The sequence below is a fragment of the Myodes glareolus genome, chromosome 2 (assembly GCF_982192425.1).
Source record: "Myodes glareolus chromosome 2, mMyoGla1.1, whole genome shotgun sequence".
Classification (NCBI taxonomy): domain Eukaryota; kingdom Metazoa; phylum Chordata; class Mammalia; order Rodentia; family Cricetidae; genus Myodes; species Myodes glareolus.
In genome coordinates, this window is record NC_142027.1 from 133,567,372 (window position 1) to 133,587,630 (window position 20,259).

At 44.1% G+C, this 20,259-nt stretch overlaps 1 protein-coding gene across 1 annotated transcript; it reads left to right on the forward strand.

The window, feature by feature from the left end:
• Window positions 1–819: 819 nt before the first annotated feature.
• Window positions 820–20,143, forward strand: LOC148123167 (2'-5'-oligoadenylate synthase 1A-like). Its single transcript, XM_087898184.1, has 5 exons — window positions 820–871; window positions 1,485–1,546; window positions 17,436–17,674; window positions 18,334–18,487; window positions 20,067–20,143. Exons 1-5 carry the CDS (start codon window positions 820–822, stop codon window positions 20,088–20,090), a joined length of 531 nt encoding a protein of 176 aa, XP_087754310.1. The 3' UTR covers window positions 20,091–20,143.
• The last annotated feature ends 116 nt before the right edge of the window (window positions 20,144–20,259 follow it).

Consider the following 20,259-nt stretch of genomic DNA (forward strand, 5'->3'; position numbering starts at 1 on the left):
GCTGGAAGATCTCTGAGTTCAAGGCCAGCATGGTCTGCAGCGAGTGTTCGAGGACAATTAGGACTACACAGTGAACCCCTGTCTGGGAATAAACAAACAAAAATAATAAATAAGCAAAGCAAATATTGTGCTATATTGTGAACATCCATGTCTCCTGTTCATGCCTCATGAGATGCTCTGCTTGTGTCCCGGCCCCACCCCAACGCAGACATTCCAGTCTCCCACCAGATGAATTAATCGCCTGTCTAATTCATCCACCAGGGTGTCGGATCCCCCCCCCCAATCCACAGTAGCAGCTATGGTAGTTGTACTCCGTAATGGGATTTAAAAAAAAAGGGGGGGGTTGGTGCACTGGAAACCATTTCTGAACCTCCACACAGCCTGACAGCTGATGCTATGTGCAGTAGCGCCTGTGGCAAGAATGCACAGCACATTCCAGTAAACCCCACTTGGCTCTTCCCGGGGTCTGATGCCTGCCTGCCAACTTTCTCCTTGACTCCTACCAGCTGCTGCATTGGGAGTGCAGTGAATAGAGGTGTGTGTGTGTGTGTGTGTGTGTGTGTGTGTGTGTGTGTGTGTGTGTGTGTATGTGTGTTTGTGTGTGTATGTGAGAGAGAGAGACAGAGACAGAGAGAAAGAGACAGAGAGAGAACGAATTTGTAAGCACATTGGAAGTCAGAGGACAGCCCTGTGGAGTCAGTTCTTCTCTCCTTCTACCTTTAAGTGGGTTCCAGGAATTGAACTCAAGTCTACAGGTTGCACCATAGACTGCATCTTAGTAGCCCACAAACTCCATTTTAAAACTGAGAATGTAGCGCTATGGTTGTGGTGGTGGAAGCCTTTGATGTCAACACTCAGAAGACAGAGGCAGGTGAGTATCTGTGTTTGAGGCCAACCTGCTCTACAGAGTGAGTTCCAGGACAGCCACAGTTTCTCAAAAACAAAACAAAACAAAACAAAAAAGCAACAAAAACCCCACTGTCTCCAAAACAAACCAAAAGCCATAAACTAAAAATAAAAAAGAAAGAAAGATAGCAAATTCCAAACAGATGAGCTCACAGGCAAATATGGGCTCATCCTTCAGCTGAGGCTCTCCCTACCCAGTGTGTGAAGCTGACAATCAACCACTACAGAGGCCGGAGAGATGGCTCAGCACTCAAGAACACCTTCTGCTCTTGCTGAGGACTGGAGTTCAAGTCTCAGCAATCACATGGTGGGTGTTGAACAATGTCTGCTGGCCCGATGTCCTCACCCCTTGGGTTTGGACATCTTTCATGAACTCTCTAACTTAGGACCCTAGCACTTCTTTTCCCCCACTGTTCCCCATTTCCATGGAGAAAAGCCATGTAGGGGTGAGTTGAGTTGGTTGTCTTCACACTCAAGTTCCCCTTGCTCTTCCAGCGGGACTATGGACTGTCACTGACAGCCACTACTAGCCACTGAGCCTGGGCAGGGGGCCCTTAGCTGAACCTGTTCCTCACCAGGCCTGACCTTGGGGGCCGAGGTCTTAGCTTTGGAACAGGAGTGGGAACAGGAGTGGGAATGGGTCTGGGGCTGGAAGGGCAGATGGCTGGGCAGCTGGTCACTAGAGGAAGAGAGAGACTGAGAACCACGTAGCCTTTAACCAGGCAATGAGAAATTTCTTCCTAAATCTGCTTGACCAGGGAACCAGAGATTAACCTGGCTTCACCTGTGGGGTCCAATGGTAGAGAAAGGTAGAGAAGACAATGTGTTCTTTTTGTTTGTTGCAAAGTTAGGCTGCTGTGTCCTTTAATGGAACAATTATCCTGTGTTGTGTGTTTAGGCACAGTGAAGACTGGAAACCCACCAGGGTGTAATCCTGCCTTCAGGTCATTTACAGTCAATCCACTTAGGTTTCATCTGTCCCACGTCCTGGATTCAGCACACAGCAGAAGCACTTTGAGTCCAGTATTTTTAGGACTAAGATGTTCCTTTAGTGCCCATGTGACACTGCTTCTTCCTCTCTTCTCTGCCCTCCCACCTCTCTGTCTTCACATTCCTTCCCTCCATACCCCTACTCTCCTTGCCTGCCTCTTCTCTCTACTCCCCTTTCCCATGCTGTCTCACCTCCCCAGTATGTATTTCATGCTGGTTTCTTCTTACTTTGGTTTTCCAGATAAGATTCCTTTGTGTAGTACTCCTGGCTGTCCTGGAGCTCACTCTCTATCCCAGTTTGGCCTAGGACTGATGAGATCTGCCTTCCTCTGCCTCTGCATCCCAGAGTGCTGGGGTGAAAGGCATGACTGGGTTTAGTCATCCACTCTTCCAGGTGCTCTGTTAATGGCAATGCATTTTCAATTAGGTATATATAGAGAGAGACTCATAACCTCTAACCAGCCAATGAGACATCTTATTCCTAAATGTGGTTGATCAGGGAAACAGAGATTAACTTGGCTTCACCTTTGTTGTCCTATGATACAGAAAGGTAGAGAACCCGATGTGTTCTGTTTCGTTTGTTGCAAAACATTAGGCTGCTGTGTAAAAGCCAAAGAGCAGACTCATTTATTCAGCAATTGGGAGAGCCTTAACCACCCTCTTCCCAGCACCCAAATTCTTTCCTTTCACATTACGTGGTCACCCCTCATTTGCTAGGCATGATCAGGACCTCTGAGAACGCCTGTTGCTAGGCCCTCAGTCAGACTCCAGATTGGCTTATCTCTTGGTCTTGTAGGCCTTATCTTCCTACACACCAACTCACTCGATTTATGGGTTCTGGAGGTGGAACCCAGGGCTCTGCATGCTAGGTGAGCACTTGAGGAACTGAGTCATATTGCCAGACCTTGGAATTCTCACCTGTAGAATGGGAATGATAAATCTTGTCCTGCATAGGTGTTTAGTCAAAATTTGGCTTATAGCCAATAATGTAGCTTTCAGTTGTTTAATAAATATGGAATCAGTATAGCATACCAGCTAATAGGAGAGGCTTTGGGTAGGCAAAATGGCTCAGGTATTAGAGGCATTTGCTGCCATGTCAAAACCTGAGTTCCATCCCCAGGACTCACATGGTCTAAGGAGAGAACAGGCTCCTTCACGTTGTCCTCAGACCTCAGGTGTGGTGCCCCGTAGGCATGCCTCCCCGAGAAATACATTACAATCTTTAAATGGTTTTAAAAACGCATTATAATGGTGAAGATCTGTGTTTGAGAACCAAATGCCATCACTTCTAGGCTGAGTGACCTTGGGCAAGTGGCCTGGGCTTTTCATCTTCCTCACCAGTGACCTCAGCTATATTTTAGCATCTACCCAAGAAGGCTGCTCTGATATCACATGGGACTAAAGAAATGACTGCTAAATGGTGGCTGTCCTTATTTCCATGACCCTTCCAAATCCACTGAGGGTCAAGCAGAGTCCAGAAGTCCTGGAGCATAAACCTACCCCCCTGCAGGTAATCTCATTCCCAGAGCACAAATAAGATCTCATGGAGGGGTTGCCTTGGGAGAAGGTACAGAGGGAACAGGAGATGACCATGCCCTGCCGATAAATGTACTGCCATGTAGCAGAATATAAATAAGAATATAGATTACCTTAAAATGTAAGAGCTAGTTAGTAATAAGCCTGATCTATTGGTTGAGCACTTATGATTCATATAAGCCTCTGTTTGTTTATTTAGGACCGGTGGTTGGGACACGAAACTTCTGACTACATATGGAATTCCAATGTTTGGCTGAAATTTACACATAAAACATGACAAAGCTTATAAAAGGATTCCAAGCACACAAAAAAAGGCATCAAGCACGGCTCCTTGGTAGCTGTACTTTCTCAGGTGTCTCCATTTGCTGGCGGTGAGCAGAGGTGCAGCTCCTTTAAGAGATTGCTCTCTGACTCAGCAATAGTGGCTCTTTGAAGAGGCCCTGCTCCCACACACCTATATGGAGTTTATGAACAATGGGTGACATACTACTTGGTGGTGGTGTGGATCCAGAAACTTTCCAGAGGTGATGTGGTAAACATGGTCTCCAGAGCTGGTGGTAAAATTATCTCTATTACAAGAGTAGTCACACTCAAGGAACCAAGGAGTGGGGTAGAGGCAGCTGCCAAAGCTACTGCTTTGGTCTTAGGTATGCTGCTTAGCAGTGGAAAGACTCACGTTGTCAGAAAAATTAGAGATATGTACCAAAGACAGATTCAGACAATAACCCTCTAAACGGGTTACAGGGTGTTTAAAAATATGTATAGGCTTGGGAGAGAAAAGAAAAGGGGTAGAAAGAGTCCTCAGAAAGTAACAGAATAATCATAAACACTTTCAGTAATGTAGTAGGATACACAATTAACTCAAAAAAATCAGTAGCCCTCCTGTACATAAATGGGCTAAGAAAGAAATCAGAGAAACACCACCCTTCACAATAGCCACAAATAGCATAAAATATCTCAGAGTAATTCTAACCAAACAAGTGGAAGACTTGTATCACAAGAATTTTAAGTCTTTGAAGAAAGAAATTGAAGAAGACACCAGAAAGTGGAAAGAACTCCCATGCTCTTGGGTAGGAAGAATTAACATAATAAAAATGCCAATCTTACCAAAAGCAGTCTACAGATTCAATGCAATGCCCATCAAAATCTCAACAAAATTCTTCACAGACCTTGAAAGAATGGCACTCAACTTCATATGGAAAAGCAAAAACAAAACAAAACAAAAACAAAAAACAAAAAAAAAAAACCTAGGATAGCCAAAATAATTCTGTACAATAAAAGAACTTCTGAAGGCATCACAATCCCTGACTTCAAACTCTATTATGTAACATGAGGGGGCCTGTTTGTTCGGATTTCTGTCCTTCCCGGCCCCCCCAGCTGTTTAGCCCCAAAGAAAATAACACAGAGGACTCCGTAAGTTATAAAGCTGATTGGCCCATTAAGTCGGGCTACTTATTAGCTAACTCTTTTATCTTGATTAACCCATTTTTCTGATCTATTTTAGCCATGTGGCTCAGTACCTTTTTCAGTGGGACAGCTCATATCCTGCTGCTTCGGTCGTCTGGGCAGGAGTGGAAGGAATCAACTTCCTCCTCCCCAGAATTCTCCTGCTTTCCTTGCATCATTTCCACTTCCTGTCTGGTTTCCCGCCTACACCTCCTGCCTGGCCAATCAGCGTTTATTTAAAATATGATTGACAGAATACAGACAATTCTCCCACACCACTATTACATAACTACAGTACTGAAAACAGCATGGTATTGGCATAAAAACAGACAGGAGGACCAATGGAACCAAATTGAAGACTTAGATATTAATTCACACACCTTTGAACACCTGATTTTTCACAAAGAAGCAAAAAATAAATCAAACGTAGAAAGAAAACATATTTAACAAATAGTGTTGGCATAACTGGATATCAAAATGTAGAAGAATGAAAATAGATCCATATCTATCACCATGCACAAAACTCAAGTCCAAATGAATCAAAGACCTTACCATATAGCCAGCCACCCTAAATCTCACAGAAGAAAGTGGGAAGTACACTTGAGTGCATTGGCACAGGAGACCACTTCCTAAATAGAATCCTAGCAGCACAGACACTGAGAGAAACAATTAATAAACGGAACCTCCTGAAACTGAAAAGCTTCTGTAAAGCAAAGGACACGGTCAGTAAGACACAACGACAGCCTACAGAATGGGAAAAGATCTTCACTAACCAAACATCAGACAGGGTCTGATCTCCAAAATATACAAAGAACTCAAGAAATTGGTCACCACTGCTCTTTGGACTGGAGGGGGGAAGGGGGAAGGGGAGGAGGTGGAAATTTTTAATATAAATAAATAAATAAAATAAATTGGTCACCAAAAGAACACATAATCCAATTAAAAAAAATGGAGTACAGGCTTAAACAGTGAATTCTGAACAGAGGAATCTAAAATGGCTGAAAGACACTTAAGGAAATGGTCAACATCCTTAGTCATCAGAGAAATGCAAATCAAAACAACTCTGAGATTCCATCTTACACCTGAAATAATAGCGAAGGACAAAAACACTGATGACAACTTATGCTGGAGAGGTGGGAAAGGGGAACACTTTTGCATTGCTGGTGGGAATGCAAGCAGGTTCAGCCCCTCTGGTTATCAGTGTGGTGTTTTCTCAAAAAATTAGGAAACAACCTTCTTCAAGACCCAGTAATACCACTTTTGGGTATATATCGAAAGGATGCTCAATTGTACCACAAGGACATGTGCTCAACCATGTTCATAGCAGCTTTATTTGTCATAGCCAGAACCTGGAAACAACCTAGATGCCCCTCGACCGAAGAATGGATAAGGAAAATGTGGTGCATTTACACAATGGAGTACTACACAGCAGAAAAGAAATTAATGACAGCTTGAATTTTGCAGGAAATAGATGGAGCTACAGAACATTATTTTGAATGAGGTACCCAAGACACAAAAAGAAAATTATCACATGTACTCACTCATAGGTGGTTTATAAACATAAAGCAAAGAAAGCCAGCCTATAAACCACAATTCCAGAGAACTTAGACAACAATGAGGACACTAAGAGAGACTTACATAGATCTAATCTACATGGAAAGTAGAGAGTAGAAAAAGAGTAGATCTCCTGAGTAAATTGGCAATATGGGGACCTTGGGGGAGGGTTGGAGGGCGGAGGGGAGAGGCAGGGAGGAGAGCAGAGAAACATGTAGAGCTAAATAAATATCAATAAAAAACAAAACAAAAAACCATGTAGGGGATGCATTGAGTTGGTTGTTTCTATGTTCACTGTCCCCCTACCCTTCCTGCGGGACTATGGACAGTCACGAACAGCTACTACCAGACACTGAGCCTGGGCAGGGGACCTCTAGCTTCACCTGTTGCTCACCAGGCCCGTCCTTGGGAGGTGCGAGGCCTTAGCTTTGGAACAGGAGTGGGGCTGGGGCTGGGGCTGGACGGGCAGATGGCTGGGTAGCTGGTCATTAAAGGAAGAGAGAGACTAAGAACCATGTAGACTTTAGCCAGCTGATGAGACATCTTCTTCCTAAATTTTCTTGACCAGGAAACCAGAGATTAACCTGGCTTCACCAATGGTAGAGAAAGGTAGAGAAGACAATGTCTTCTTTTTTGTGGCAAAAGTTAGGCTGCTGTTTACTTTAGCAGGACAATTATCCTGTGTTGTGTGTTTAGGCACAGTGAAGACTGGAAACCCACCAGGATGTAATTCTGCCTTCAGGTCATTTACTCTCAGTCTAGTTAGGTTTCATCTGTCCCACGTCCTGGATTGAGCACACAGCAGAAGCACTTTGAGTCCAGTATTTTCAGGACCAAGATGTTCCTTTAGTGCCCATGTGACACTGTTTTGTCCTCTCTTATCCTCCCTCCCACCTCTCTGACTTCCCTTTCCTAACCTCTACACCCCTACCCTCCTTCCCTGTCTCACCTCTCCACCCTCCTTGCCTATTCTGTCCTCCCTCCCCACTGTGTATTTCATGCTGGTTTCTTCTTTCTTTTTTTTCCAGATAGTGTTTCTTGGTGTCGTACTCCTGGCTATCCTGGAACTCACTTTTTAGACCAGGTTGGCCTTGTCCTGAAGAAATCTGCCTTCCTCTGCCTCTGCATCCCAGAGTGCTGGGATGAAAGGCATGGTTTGGCTCATCCCCCACTCTTCAAGTTTCTCCATTAATGGCCATGTCTTTCCAAATAATCCTCAGCTTCTAGGTCTAGAGGGAATGGTGTTCTCTCAAGGGCTAATTGTGTTTGGTAGACGGAGAATATAGTCACCAAAGCTGAATTCTTTCAATAGGTGCTTTATGCCATGCAGTGGTAATGTACACTCTTAATCCCAGCACATGCTAAGCAGAGTCGTGCATATCTCTCAGAGTTCAAGGCCAGCTTGTTCTACAGAGCAAGTTCCATGACAGGATTCAAAGCTGCAGAGAAACCCATGCACAAAACTCAAGTCCAAGTGGATCAAAGATCTCACCATAAATCCAGTTACACTGAACTTGGTAGAAGAGAAAGTGGGAGGTAGCCTTCATTGCATGGGCACAGGAGACCACTTCTTAAATGTAACACTAGTAGCACAGACACTGAGAGCAACGATTAATAAATATGACCTCCTGAAACTGAGAAGTTTCTGTAAGGCAAACAACATGGTAAATAAGACAAATTGCAGCCTACAGAATGGGAAAAGAACTTCACCAACCCCACATCTGACAGAGGGTTGATCTCCAAAATATATAAAGAACTCAAGAAACTTGGCATCAAAATACCAAATAATCAAATTAAAAATGGAGCACAGATCTAAACAGAGAATTCTCAACAGAAAAAACTCAAATGGCTGAAAAACATGTAAAGAACTACTCAACATCCTTAGCCATCAGGGAAATGCAAATCAAAACAACTCTGAGATACCATTTTATACCAGTCAGAATGGCTAAGATAAAAATCCCTGATGTTAGGTTATGCTGGAGAGAATGAAGAGTAAGTGGAACTCTTCTCCACTGCTGTTGGTAGTGCAACCCTAGACAGTCACTTTAGAATCAGTATGGTGGTTTCTCAGAAAATTGGGAATCCACCTATCACAAGACCCAGCCATGGCACTCTTGAGCATATACCCAAAGGATAAACAATCAACCACAAGGACATTTGCCCAACTATGTTCATAGTGGAATTATTCATGAAGAGCAAGGTATCCTTGGGTCATCTGTAACTCTAGTGGAAAGTGGGGAGTATGGATCCCCAAAAATTGCTGGTCAGTCAGGCTAGTTAAAGGTGAGTGTTCTGTTTAGTGAGAGATCCAGTCCCTAAAGACACGGTAGAGAGTGACTGAAGAAGACAGGGGACGCCAACTCATTCCTAAACATAAAAATAAATAAACAGGTATATATTTAATCATAAACCTAGAAAACTACAAATATCAGCTACAACTTCTAAAATTATATGATGTAAGACAATAATGCAGCCTTCCCCTCCCAAGTGCTGGGATTGCAGGTGTGCACCACCATGCTCAATTTATGGGTTCTGGGACTGGAACCCAGGGCTCTGTGCATGCTAGGCAAGCACTCTAGCAGCTGAGCTCCATTCCCAGCCCCTGACTCCTTCCTTACCTGTAATATGGCAATGATAAATTCTGTCTTGCACACATGTTTAGTCCAGGTTTTTGTTTATAGCCGATGATGCAGCTTCCAGTTTTCAGTAAATATGGAATCAGTAAACAAAGCAGTTAATACAAGAAGAGGCTTTGAGCTGGACGGTGGCTCGGAGAATAAAACCACTGGCTCTCAAGTGAACCCAAGTTGCACCTCTAGGACTCACACGGTTGAAGGAGAGAACAGACTCCTGCAAGTTGTCCTCAGACCTCCACACTGTGTTGTCAGGCAGGAATCTCTCTTGCACAAATATTAAAATCTTTAATTGTTTTTTTAAGGAATCAGAGTGATGCAGATCTTTGTTCCAGAACCAAATGCCATCGTAGTGAGGGCTCACAGAGCTGTGAGCCTGTTCCCCCTTGACTGGAGGCCAGAAAGTTTGAGCTTGTTTTTGCTTTATCAGCGTTGCTGGCAACAGGTGAGGCCACAAATGATAGATTCTGACCTAGGGTGTGGTTAATTAGTAGTTGAGTGTAGAGGTGGATATACTTCACCTGTAGCAAAGTTGGAGAATTCAAGTCTATTCCCTATACCATGTTAATGAAGTCTGTTGCCTCTCCCTCCCGTTTTGGAGTGAAGTACAGAAGCATGTAGAAAATAAGGCAGTTTCAATATTCACTGAATGTCCCTCCCAGAACTGTTCTGTGTTTCTCTCTCTTATTTCTCCTCTATCTGTCCCTTTTGCTTTTAAAAACAAAATTGCAGAAACATAGTGAAATTATATATTTCAAACTTTTTTTTTTTTTTTTTTGTAATTGGAGGCCCCAGAGAAGGCCCAGTAATTCGTTTTAATATTTCTGATATTTTTTTTCTTTTTTTTTTATAGTAAATTTTATTAAATTATAAAAGTTTCCAATTCCGCCCCCCCTCCCAACACCCTCCCACTCCCCCCACTCCCCCCCTCCTTCCCCTCCGTCCCCCAGGGCAGTCAGGGTTTCCTGCCCTGTGGGAAGCTCCAGCTCCCTCCCCCTCCCTCCAGGTCCAGGAAGGCTAGCATCCAAACAGACTGGATCCCCAAAATCCAGCATATGCAGAGGAAACAGGTCCCAGTGTCATAGTCAATGGCTTTTCAGAAAGACCCCGGGCCAGCCACAGTCAGAGAATCCGGCCAAATTCCGAGAATCTGGCTAGATCACGTCCTCGTTCAGTCCCAGTCCGGCTGGCCCTGGTAAACTCTCATCAGATCCGTTCCCTTGTATCAGTGGGTGATAGCATCCCTCGCAGTACTGATTTCGTTTTTCATGTTCCTCCTCCTTCCGCTCCCCCTCCGGACCTCGGGGGGCTCAATCCGGTCCTCCAATGTGGGCCTCCGACTGCATAGCCGTCCTTCGCCAGAGGAAGGATCTATGGTGATAAGCAAAATATACATCAGTATGGTCATGGGCCACGGCCGATTCAGGCACCCTCTCCTCTGTCCAGAGAGCAATCTGGGGGATTTTTCATAGTCAAGGCTATACTTTGATTGTGGTTGTGATGGTTGGCTGTGTCCTACTCTAGTGCCTGAGGACAGCATTGCCCATTCTTTACATCTCATACATTTTGCCTTCAGGGTCCACTAGACACAGGGTCCACTTCTGTTGATTTCTTTACATGACAAGAAGAGGAAATACATGCTGGCCATGATTGTGCACCCCTTTAATTTCAGCACTTAGGAGTCAGAGGCTGGAAGATCTCTGAGGTTAAGCCCAGCATGATCTAAAGAGAGAGTTCCAGGACATCTAGGGATACACAGAGAATCCTTGTCTGGAAACACACACACAAACAAACATAAAAAGTAAATAAACAAAACCAAATAAATGATGTCTTGTGATTATGCATGTGCCTCATAAGATGTTTTGTTATTTCCCTGTTCCCACCTGAACTCTGTCTGACACTCCAGTCTCCTCCCAGATAGACTGCTCACCTAAGTTGACAACCCAACTAAGTTGTCTAAGTTGTCCACCCAAGTATCTGAGCTGTCCAAGCCACAATGGCAGCCATAGTTGTTGTACTTCAGTGAGAGATGACTCCCGGGTATGGTGCACTTGATTTCATTGCCGAACTGCCTCAGAGCCTGTGGACTGTTGCTGTGTGCAGCAGTGTCTTCTGCTGCAAGAATGCACAGCACATTTAATCAGTCCCTCTTGGGTATACCAGGGTCTGATGCCTGTCTGCCATCTTCCTCCTTGACTCCTACAAGCTGCATCAGGAGAGCAGTGAATAGAGGTGTGTATGTGTGTGCATGTGTGTGTGTGCGCGCGCGTGCGCGCATGTACTTGCCTGCACATAGGTTGAAAGCACACACTTGGGACCACTCATAAATGTCATGCTACACATGAGAGGCTCAGAAGACAGCTTTAGGGAGTTGATTTTCTCCTTCCTCTATGTAGGTCTTGGAGACCAAACTCAAGTCACCAGGCCTGAGTAGGAAAGTGTCTGTATATTTGAGACAGAGAGTTTCCCTGTAACCCAGTCTAGCCTCTGATCCTGTAGCAACCCCCTGGCCTCAGCCTCCTGAGTGGTAGGATTATAAATGAACACCTCTGTACTGGGCTGAGCTGACTCTCCAAGGTTCAGTTCTATGCACATTGCATGTTGCCTTGTTTGCCCTCTCATTTCTCACTGTCAGGGCAGACAGCTGCCACACTGCGCGCTGCCCTGTTGCCCCAGTGTTGAGGAGCTGAGGACACTCTCCAGTCAGCAGCCAGTGCAGTGATATTTTGTTTATGCTGTGACAAATAAAACTTGCTTGAAGATCAGATTGCAGAGTTAAAACACTAGTTAGTCATAGAAGCCAGGCAATGGTGGCACACACATTTAATCCCAGCATTGGGAAAATAGATGCAGTTGGATCTCTGTGAGTTCAAGGCCACCCTGGGCTACATAAAATTGAATCTGTCTGAAAGAGAAACAGAGTTCACATAAAGTTGATCCCAGCACTTGGGATCACATGCCTTTAGCACTAGGGAGGTGGAGATAGGAGCTATATGACTGGGCAGAGGGAGGAATATAAGGTGGGAGGAGACAAGAGCTCAGAACAGCCTGAGGTTTGGTAGAGAGAGGCAGTCTGAGGTTTCACAGAGAGAGCGTCAGTCTGAGAATTCATAGAGTCAGTCTGAGGATTCAGAGAGAGTCAGTCTGCGGATTCATAGAGACAGGAACGCACCTTTGGTCTGAGCATTGGTAGAAGAACTCTCGTGGTTGACTGCTCTGCTTCTCTGATCTTTCCACATTAACCCCTCTATTTGACTCTGTTTTTTTATTATTATTGAGATCAATTAGAATTCATGCTATATCTCGTTCCCAACTTTTGAGTCACTTTCCTGTGGCCTTGCAGTCACCAGCATAGGCTGGAGCTACACGAGACCAGAGCTGCATGTGGCCAGAGTCACCACCCTGCCTGCTAAGGTTTCCTGTCTTCTATCTTTGTGTGTTGTCCCTGCCTGGACTCTCTTCTAGAGTTGTGGCCAAGCTAGGTAGTTGTTTTGAAACCTGCTCAGGCTTCCACCTTCCTACCCTACAGCCATTGTTTTCACCCTTCGCACTTTCTGAACTGCTGTCAGTGCCAGATTTGGTGACAAAATTATGATTTATTAGAGGAAGAAATTAGTTAAAAGGGAGGTTTTTCCGATGCTAAAAAATGGGAAATAATACATACTTAGGTCTCTGTATGATTATGTAGTGCATGATTTAAAAATGGAACAATTAAATGAAGGGATAATCAAATTTAGCTGTTAATTCTCTGGAACTATTCAAGTCTTCGTCACCATCTAAGGTTCTGTTTAAATGAATTATTAGATCAGGTATTATCCCAACAGCCAGTCGTAGACTGGAAATGTCTTCCAATTATCTTTGAAAGTCATTAAAAGTCTGCAACCGGTCTCTCCTAATTTGTGCCTTTTGTGTTCTAATTTTCTGTAAGCCTATTCTGTAACCTAGGCAATTAACAAAATCTCTTTGAATCTTTTTAGGAGCAATTTGTAATCCCCATTTAGTGAAGGCTTTCTTTACTTCTTTAAATATTCTTTCTAAAGTATCCGTATTTGAATCAGATAACAAAATATCATCCATGTAATGGTAGATTATAGACTTAGGATATTACTTATGTGTTATTTTTAATGACTGGCTGACAAAGTATTGACACAGGGTGGGGCTATCAAGCATTCCATGTGGGAGGATGGTACATTGACATCTCCTAATAGGCTGAGAATTATTATAAGTAGGCACTGTGAAGCCAAACTTTTCTCTATCCTTTTCTAGTAAAGGTATAGTGAAGAAACAATCCTTTCAATCAATAACTATGAGAGACCATCCCTTTGGTAATAGAGAAGGCAGAGGAATTCCAGATTGTAGAGGCCCCATAGGTTGAATAACCTTGTTGATAGCCATTAGATCTGCCACCATTCTCCATTTTCCAGATTTCTTTTTAACAGCAAATACAGGAGAACTCCAAATGCTGGTAGATTCTTCTATATGTAGAACATCTAGTTGCTTTTGTACCAGCTGTTCTACCTGCAACTTTTCCTCAGCTAGAGGCCACTGCTTAACCTATATTGGTTTCTCAGTTAACCATTTTAAAGGTACAGCTGTTGTTACCTCTGAAGGTTTATTGATTGCTTTGGGTTCTTGTACAGCCTGAATGGCTGGTGTCTGTTGTCTATAATATTTTCTAATATTTTCCACAGAAACATAAGTTTTTGGGTTTGCAGGAATGTTAAGGGTACTCCATTGCTACAATAGGTCACAACCTTACAAATTTACTGCAATATTGGCTATATATGGCCTTAGTCTTCCTATTTGCCCTTCTGGCCCTATGTATTCAACCCATCTTATGCTTTGTTTTACCTGAGATAGGGTTCCAGTTCCCAGGAACTGAATATTTACCTCTTGAAGAGGCCAATTCGGATGCCAAGATTCTGGAGTAATGATACTTACATCTGCACCCATGTCTAATAAGCCTTCAATAAAAATGCCACTTAGAGAAACTCTTAGCTTTGGTCTTTGATCATTTATGGAAGTCTGCCAAAATTACATTTCCACTGTCTTCCTGGAGTTTTTGACTCATCCTCCACATTTAACCTATCATTCAGACAAGTATTGCTTTTTACAGCAGGCATTGGATTCTTTAATTTTCCTGTCGAGACACCTTCTCCACAGTAATTGGGAATGACTGGACCACATTCATCATGGGGGCCTGCGAGAGGTCCCCATGGTGTTTCCTGATGGTATTGAGTTTCTTGTCTGTCCTACATTGACCTACATTTATTTGTCCAATGTCGGCTTTGCCACACCTCCTACATACACCTGAAGGCTGAGTCCTCCTATTTCTGCAATTCCCAGAAGAGTCATTATTCCTAGGAATCTGCTGTCTACAATCCCTTTTCAGATGCCCCATTCTATCACAATTAAAACTTTTGGTATCTCCTATCTAGTGTTCTGCTCTAATGCCCTCATTGAGGATTCCAAGATATGAAGTCTGTACAGTAGAGTTAATGTCTCATCCAGGACATAATCTTTATAGCATGCATATTACCTTCCTGGAGAGACATTCTATCAGTCAATTGGCCATACCCCTTTGACAGAGTCTGATTAATACATTCAACAGTGCGAATTCTCTCAGTGTTTCAGTACCCACTGTCATTGATTTGGTTTTATGTGCCAAATCAGCTGTTTCCTTCTCCAGAGTGCCTAATCTTCCGTTAAATGAAGTCTATACCATTTCCAAAAGAACCTGAGTTGACTGAATTTGTTAGTTAAGGTGGTTGTATCCTTCTGATTTCTAAACTCTTTCTTGGGAAACATGGTTTCAATCTAAAAAAACTGCACCATTTCTAAAAGCACGCCATTCTTAGCCCTATTGTCAAACCTTTTTTTAAGAAAAAATATTGAGGATAAAACCAATCCCCAGAATTAAAATTAATGATGTAGAAGTGACATCATATAAGTCTTTTAAAACCTCACACATGGTACAAGTAAAGAGGCTATTAAAACCTTGGATGGTTAGGTTGTCTAACATATTACCCTTTTAAATTAGCAACTTCTGATCTATATTTAGGATATTAAATCTTACCTGTGGTTTAATTAGCTGGATTAGGTGAAATAACCGTAACTTGCCAGTAAGTGTCACAGGCCACCTATAAAACTAACCCAGCTGGGCCCGGCAACACAGTTAGAGTCACATGACTGGTATGAATATGATTTTAGTGTGAAATGCTAAAAGATATGCATGGATAAAAAAATAGTTATTAACAGAAATCACAAACTGTGTGTACTGTGGTGGGCCCTCATCAGTCAGCAGCTGCAGGAGCACAGGGATAACAAGGTAACAGCAGGCACCCAGGAAAGCCTGTATCCCATCTGAATTTTCACGCAGTGTGCCATGGTGGGAGGACTGGAAGCCATTCTGAGGTGAGTAATGAGATAATATAAAGAACCGTGGCTGATCTGCAGCAAGAAAAGCCACCGCTTCATGAGAATTCTATATCCAATGAACTTCTAGCTCCATATATAGGCCGCAACCAGCTGAGGGAGGGCTCATGCCTAGCCAGGCATACTCTGAGCTGGCGGCGGGCAGAAGAGCCCGGGGTGGTGGTTTCTAAAACCAAACATTTGTTGGACGCAAGATGAAGGCGTAAGTCACAAAGCAATCTCACACCCGTTCAGAATTATGAATAATAAAAAGACTGTTTATTTAAGGGGAAAACTTATAGATCACTGTCTTAGACAACAGCCCTCTGAGTGAACAGGAACAGAGTCTAGCAGCTGGAAGCAGGAGCCGGAAGCAAGAGAGTGAGCGCAGGGCTACCACAGCTTTTTAAAGCAAAAGAGACCACGCCCAAGTGGGCTGGTATCTTAAAGGCTATTGGCTGAAGGAGCTGAAGGAGTCCCACAGCAGGACCCAAAAGAAACCTTCATGGATTTCTTACAAACACTGAACAGAAGGTGTGGCAAAGGCATGCACTGAATTAATGAATGTAGAAAAACAAGAGACAGTCAAGGTAACTCTTTGCCATAAGGAAACTTCTAAGCGTCTCTCTTAGGCCCCCATGCCAAATTCAGTTCAGTCATTTTCTGTCATTGTGGAGGAAACTTCTTCCCAGAGCAATTAAAGAACCTTGTATTGTAAAAAAAACATACTGCTTTGGATAGTAGAACTTCTATAGAAGAGAAAATAAAAAAATCAAAAGAAATCATAAAGAGAGTATTCTGGCAAACATCTATATATGAACAAAGACCAAAATTAAAATATGAATAAATGATATTGTCATTGAGGTATGGTGGACAGAAGTGTGGATGTAACAATAATCACACCAGAGCCTTGGCATCTAAATTGGCCTATTCAGGATGCAAATGTGCAGTTTTAGGGATAGAAAACTTATCTCAGGTAAAATGGAGCATGAGACGAATTCAATGTACAGAACCAGAAGGACAGAGATAAAAATTAAAGCCATAGGTGACTTACATAGCAATGAAGTTGTGGGTATATGATTTGCTATAGCAATAGAATACTCAGACTAACATTCCACCAGTCTCAGAAACAGACCATAATTTAACATATGTTTCTGGGAAAAATATTAGAGAGAGACTGTTTGTGGTCACCAAGCCTTGGTAGAAGTAAGACTTCTCTGCTTTGCTTTTCTGGTTTTCAGGTTTAATTCCATTTTATGTTTTTTGGATTTTTATCATTTGTGATACATTTTTTTGCCCAAAGTTTGGGGTATGAATTCACAAAAGTTGTTTACCTGAAGATTTTTAGCCAATAACACAGGCTGGGGCTGCGTGTGGGGACTCCCTCCAGAAGTGCACATTGGGTCCCGGTCCCACCTGGCTAGGATTTCTTTTCTTTTACTCCATCAAAGATCCAAGAAGGATATAACATTACATGAGTGAATAGCAGTTAAATTGTAGACAACTTCCAAAACTCTGGAAACAACAGTGATATCTGGCTTTCTGGGCAGTTACCCATAGTTCTCACCCTTGCAAGGAGAGGGTGGCACTTTACCCATTGGGCCCTCTCCCTAGCCTTTTCCTAGTTATTTCAGAGCCTATGACAAAACCATCAATGGTGAACACCATTACTATCCCGCCCCTACTCTCACACCCTGCCTGTCAATCACTGTGGCATGATTCCTCCTGTAACTGCTGGCAAATGCTCAGTCTCTGTGGACCACACGGTCTCCATCTCAACCACACAGACCTTAGCTATAGCATGGTAGTGCACACAGACTGAATCTACAAGAACGGGAATGACTGTGTGTTAATAAACCTGTAGTGACATCAGATGGCAGCTGAACTGACCCTGTGAGAAGTGGTCCCCACACAACAGCTCACAGGCCATTTCTCTCATTGCCTTTCTCTTCTCAGTGTAAGGAGATGCTGGGGAAGCCGTTGCACCCACAGTATGACCTGGAGCTGCTCACAGTCTATGCCTGGGATTGTGGGAGTGGAGACACTGAGTTCAACACAGACCAGGGCTTCCGGACAGTCTTGGAACTGGTCACCAAGTACAAGCAGCTTCGAATCTACTGGACAGAGTATTATGACTTTCAAGACGACTTGAAAGACATCTCCAACTACCTGCTCAGTCAGCTCAGAAGAACCAGGTAGTCTGTTTCTTCATGACTCAGCTCCTCACCAGGGACTCCAGGCTGTGGCAGTGGAAATACGGAGGTGGGAGCTCCGTGTCAATAGAGCATCTCCTGTCCTGTCACTGGGCACTGTCCTGCTGTCACCTGATTGACATGAGGACCTGCAGCCCTGGGAGGCAGGGATGGGCTCTCCTGTCTGCAGATGAGGAAATCAAGTCTCTGACCTTGTCCAGACCCAATCAGTAGAGAGGGGAGCGCATGGAGCCGGAACTGAGCTGTTCCAACTGTAACAGTATCGTAAGGCCTCCAGGCACAGAACAGTGCTGGACTAGTGAACAGTAAACAATGCAGTAGACTTGTTACATGTCTTGATCCTGCATTGTGTTCTACTTTCACACCTCATCCTTTGAGATGGGCTGGTTCAACTCTCTCCATTTCACAGACTTGAGAGGCTGAGGGACCTGACCCAGGATATACAGCTACTAAAGGGTAGAGAACACAGCCCTTCCAAGTCATGTCCAGGGATCACTCTAGGCTTTCTCTATGCTCTGGGACAGGAACTCAGGACAAATTTGCAATAGCAGAGCTCTGCTGGGCTCCTTCTCTGTCCCTGTGCAGTGGTATCTATAGCCCTGGTCAGCTGATCACTTACCTCTCTGAATATTTCTCTGCAGGCCTGTGATCCTGGACCCAGCTGACCCAACAGGGAACGTGGCTAGTTCCAACTCAGAGGGCTGGTGGTGGCTGGCAGAAGAGGCTGTAGCCTGGCTGCGATACCCATGCTTTAAAAGATGGGATGGTTCCCTAGTGGGATCCTGGGATGTGCCGGTGAGAACTTGTCATCATCTTGTCCCCTGTACACAGATCTGGTCACGCCATCTATTTCAAGAATATTCAGACAAAGATGCCCAGGCTTATAGGTTTTCCGGCCACACCAATTGCTTTACAGTTAATCTCAGAGATTGTCACATCACCCCTCAGAGTTCCTGTCACTCGGCCTCCTAAGGAAGGATGGCCTCTGCTCTGACTGTCTGCTTTGTGTTCAGGCTCCTTCCTGCACACTTTATTATACACTGGATCCTCACACATGCTCTGTCCTGTGTTCTTTATCATACAGTATCTCACTGGATCTGCACAACACTTTTCCTGTGTTCTGTATCATAGAGTAGCTCACTGAATCTGCACACATTCTCAGCCTGTGTTCTTTATCACACAGAAGCTCACTGGATCTGTCCAATGCTTGTCCTGTGTTCTGTATCATAAAGTAGCCCACTGGATCCTCAGTAGGATTCTACAAGGTCTCTTTAATAACATCCTTGTCTTTCTGGTTGAACAAGAAGGCTCAGGGCTGGGGATATGGTTTAATCAATAAACACTTGTCACATAAGCAAGGGAAAGGAGCTTAATATCATCCCCAGGATCATGTAAGTGAGCCAGACAATGCACCTGCCGTTCCAGTGCATGGATAACAAGATCCCTGCCCTGGGTGGTCAGGGAGCATAGTCTCCTTGGTGAATTCCAGTCCAGTGCAACCCAAATGCCGAGGAGGACAGCAGTTGAGGACTATAGTGTTCTTTGTTGATTGCACACACATAAACACATACATACATACATACACATGCAAATGCATGCGTACACATAAACACACACATACACACATAAACACACACATACACACACACACATACACACACACACACACACACACACACACACACACATACACACACACACACACACACACACACGAGGCACCAGGATAAGAGAGCTGAAGCCACTGGCTCAGGAATGTTCAGCTGAGGAGAGGAGGGGCTGGGATTCCTGTGAACTTGAAGCCAGTGTTCAGGTCGTTGAAGCAGCCGATCTTTCCTGTCTCATCATCATGTGGCCAATGGGACTCAGCAGGGCTGTGTCACAGCCAAAGAGACACAGGGGGGATTTGTACTTAGACCTTTCCTCTCATTGTACAGGGAACTTTCTGATGCTAGGGAACAGATGAGGTCATGCGTGGACTCAGGATGGAGCTTAGCATGGGTGCATGGACGTGGGAAGCAAACCTCAGAAGGTCAGGAAGGAAAGGAGAAGGTACCCAGGAGGGAGACAGCTGTGGCTGCTGTGGCCTTTAGGACTGTCTCACAGCAGACTGTGGCTTGGCCCTAACTCTCATTTGGCAGATCTGTTACTGAATGAGGGGAACTCAGGTAGGGTTATGTGCACCTTCAACCGGTTAAGACCCCTGTCCATCCCTAAAAGTCCCGATGACCATCTTCCCAACATGGGGATGCACTGTCCCTTCTTCTGAGGGCCTTCAGGTGGCCAGTCATGGTACCCACCCCCAGGGCTCATTTGCATCTGCTTCCAAGTAGCAGTGTGGGCTCATGACATGATCATGTGTTTTCTGTTACAGACGGAAGTTCCTGTGCCACAATAACAGGTTAGTTATTTTTCTTTGCTGTTTTTGTTTGTTTTGATGTGGGCTTTAGTTATGTAGACCAAGCTGGCCTGGAGTTCACTATCCTCCTGCCTCAGGGTTGGAATGACTGCAGTGTAGGCCTGATGTACGCTGCCTTTCTCTAGGAATTAGGAATGTTCCTGGAGTT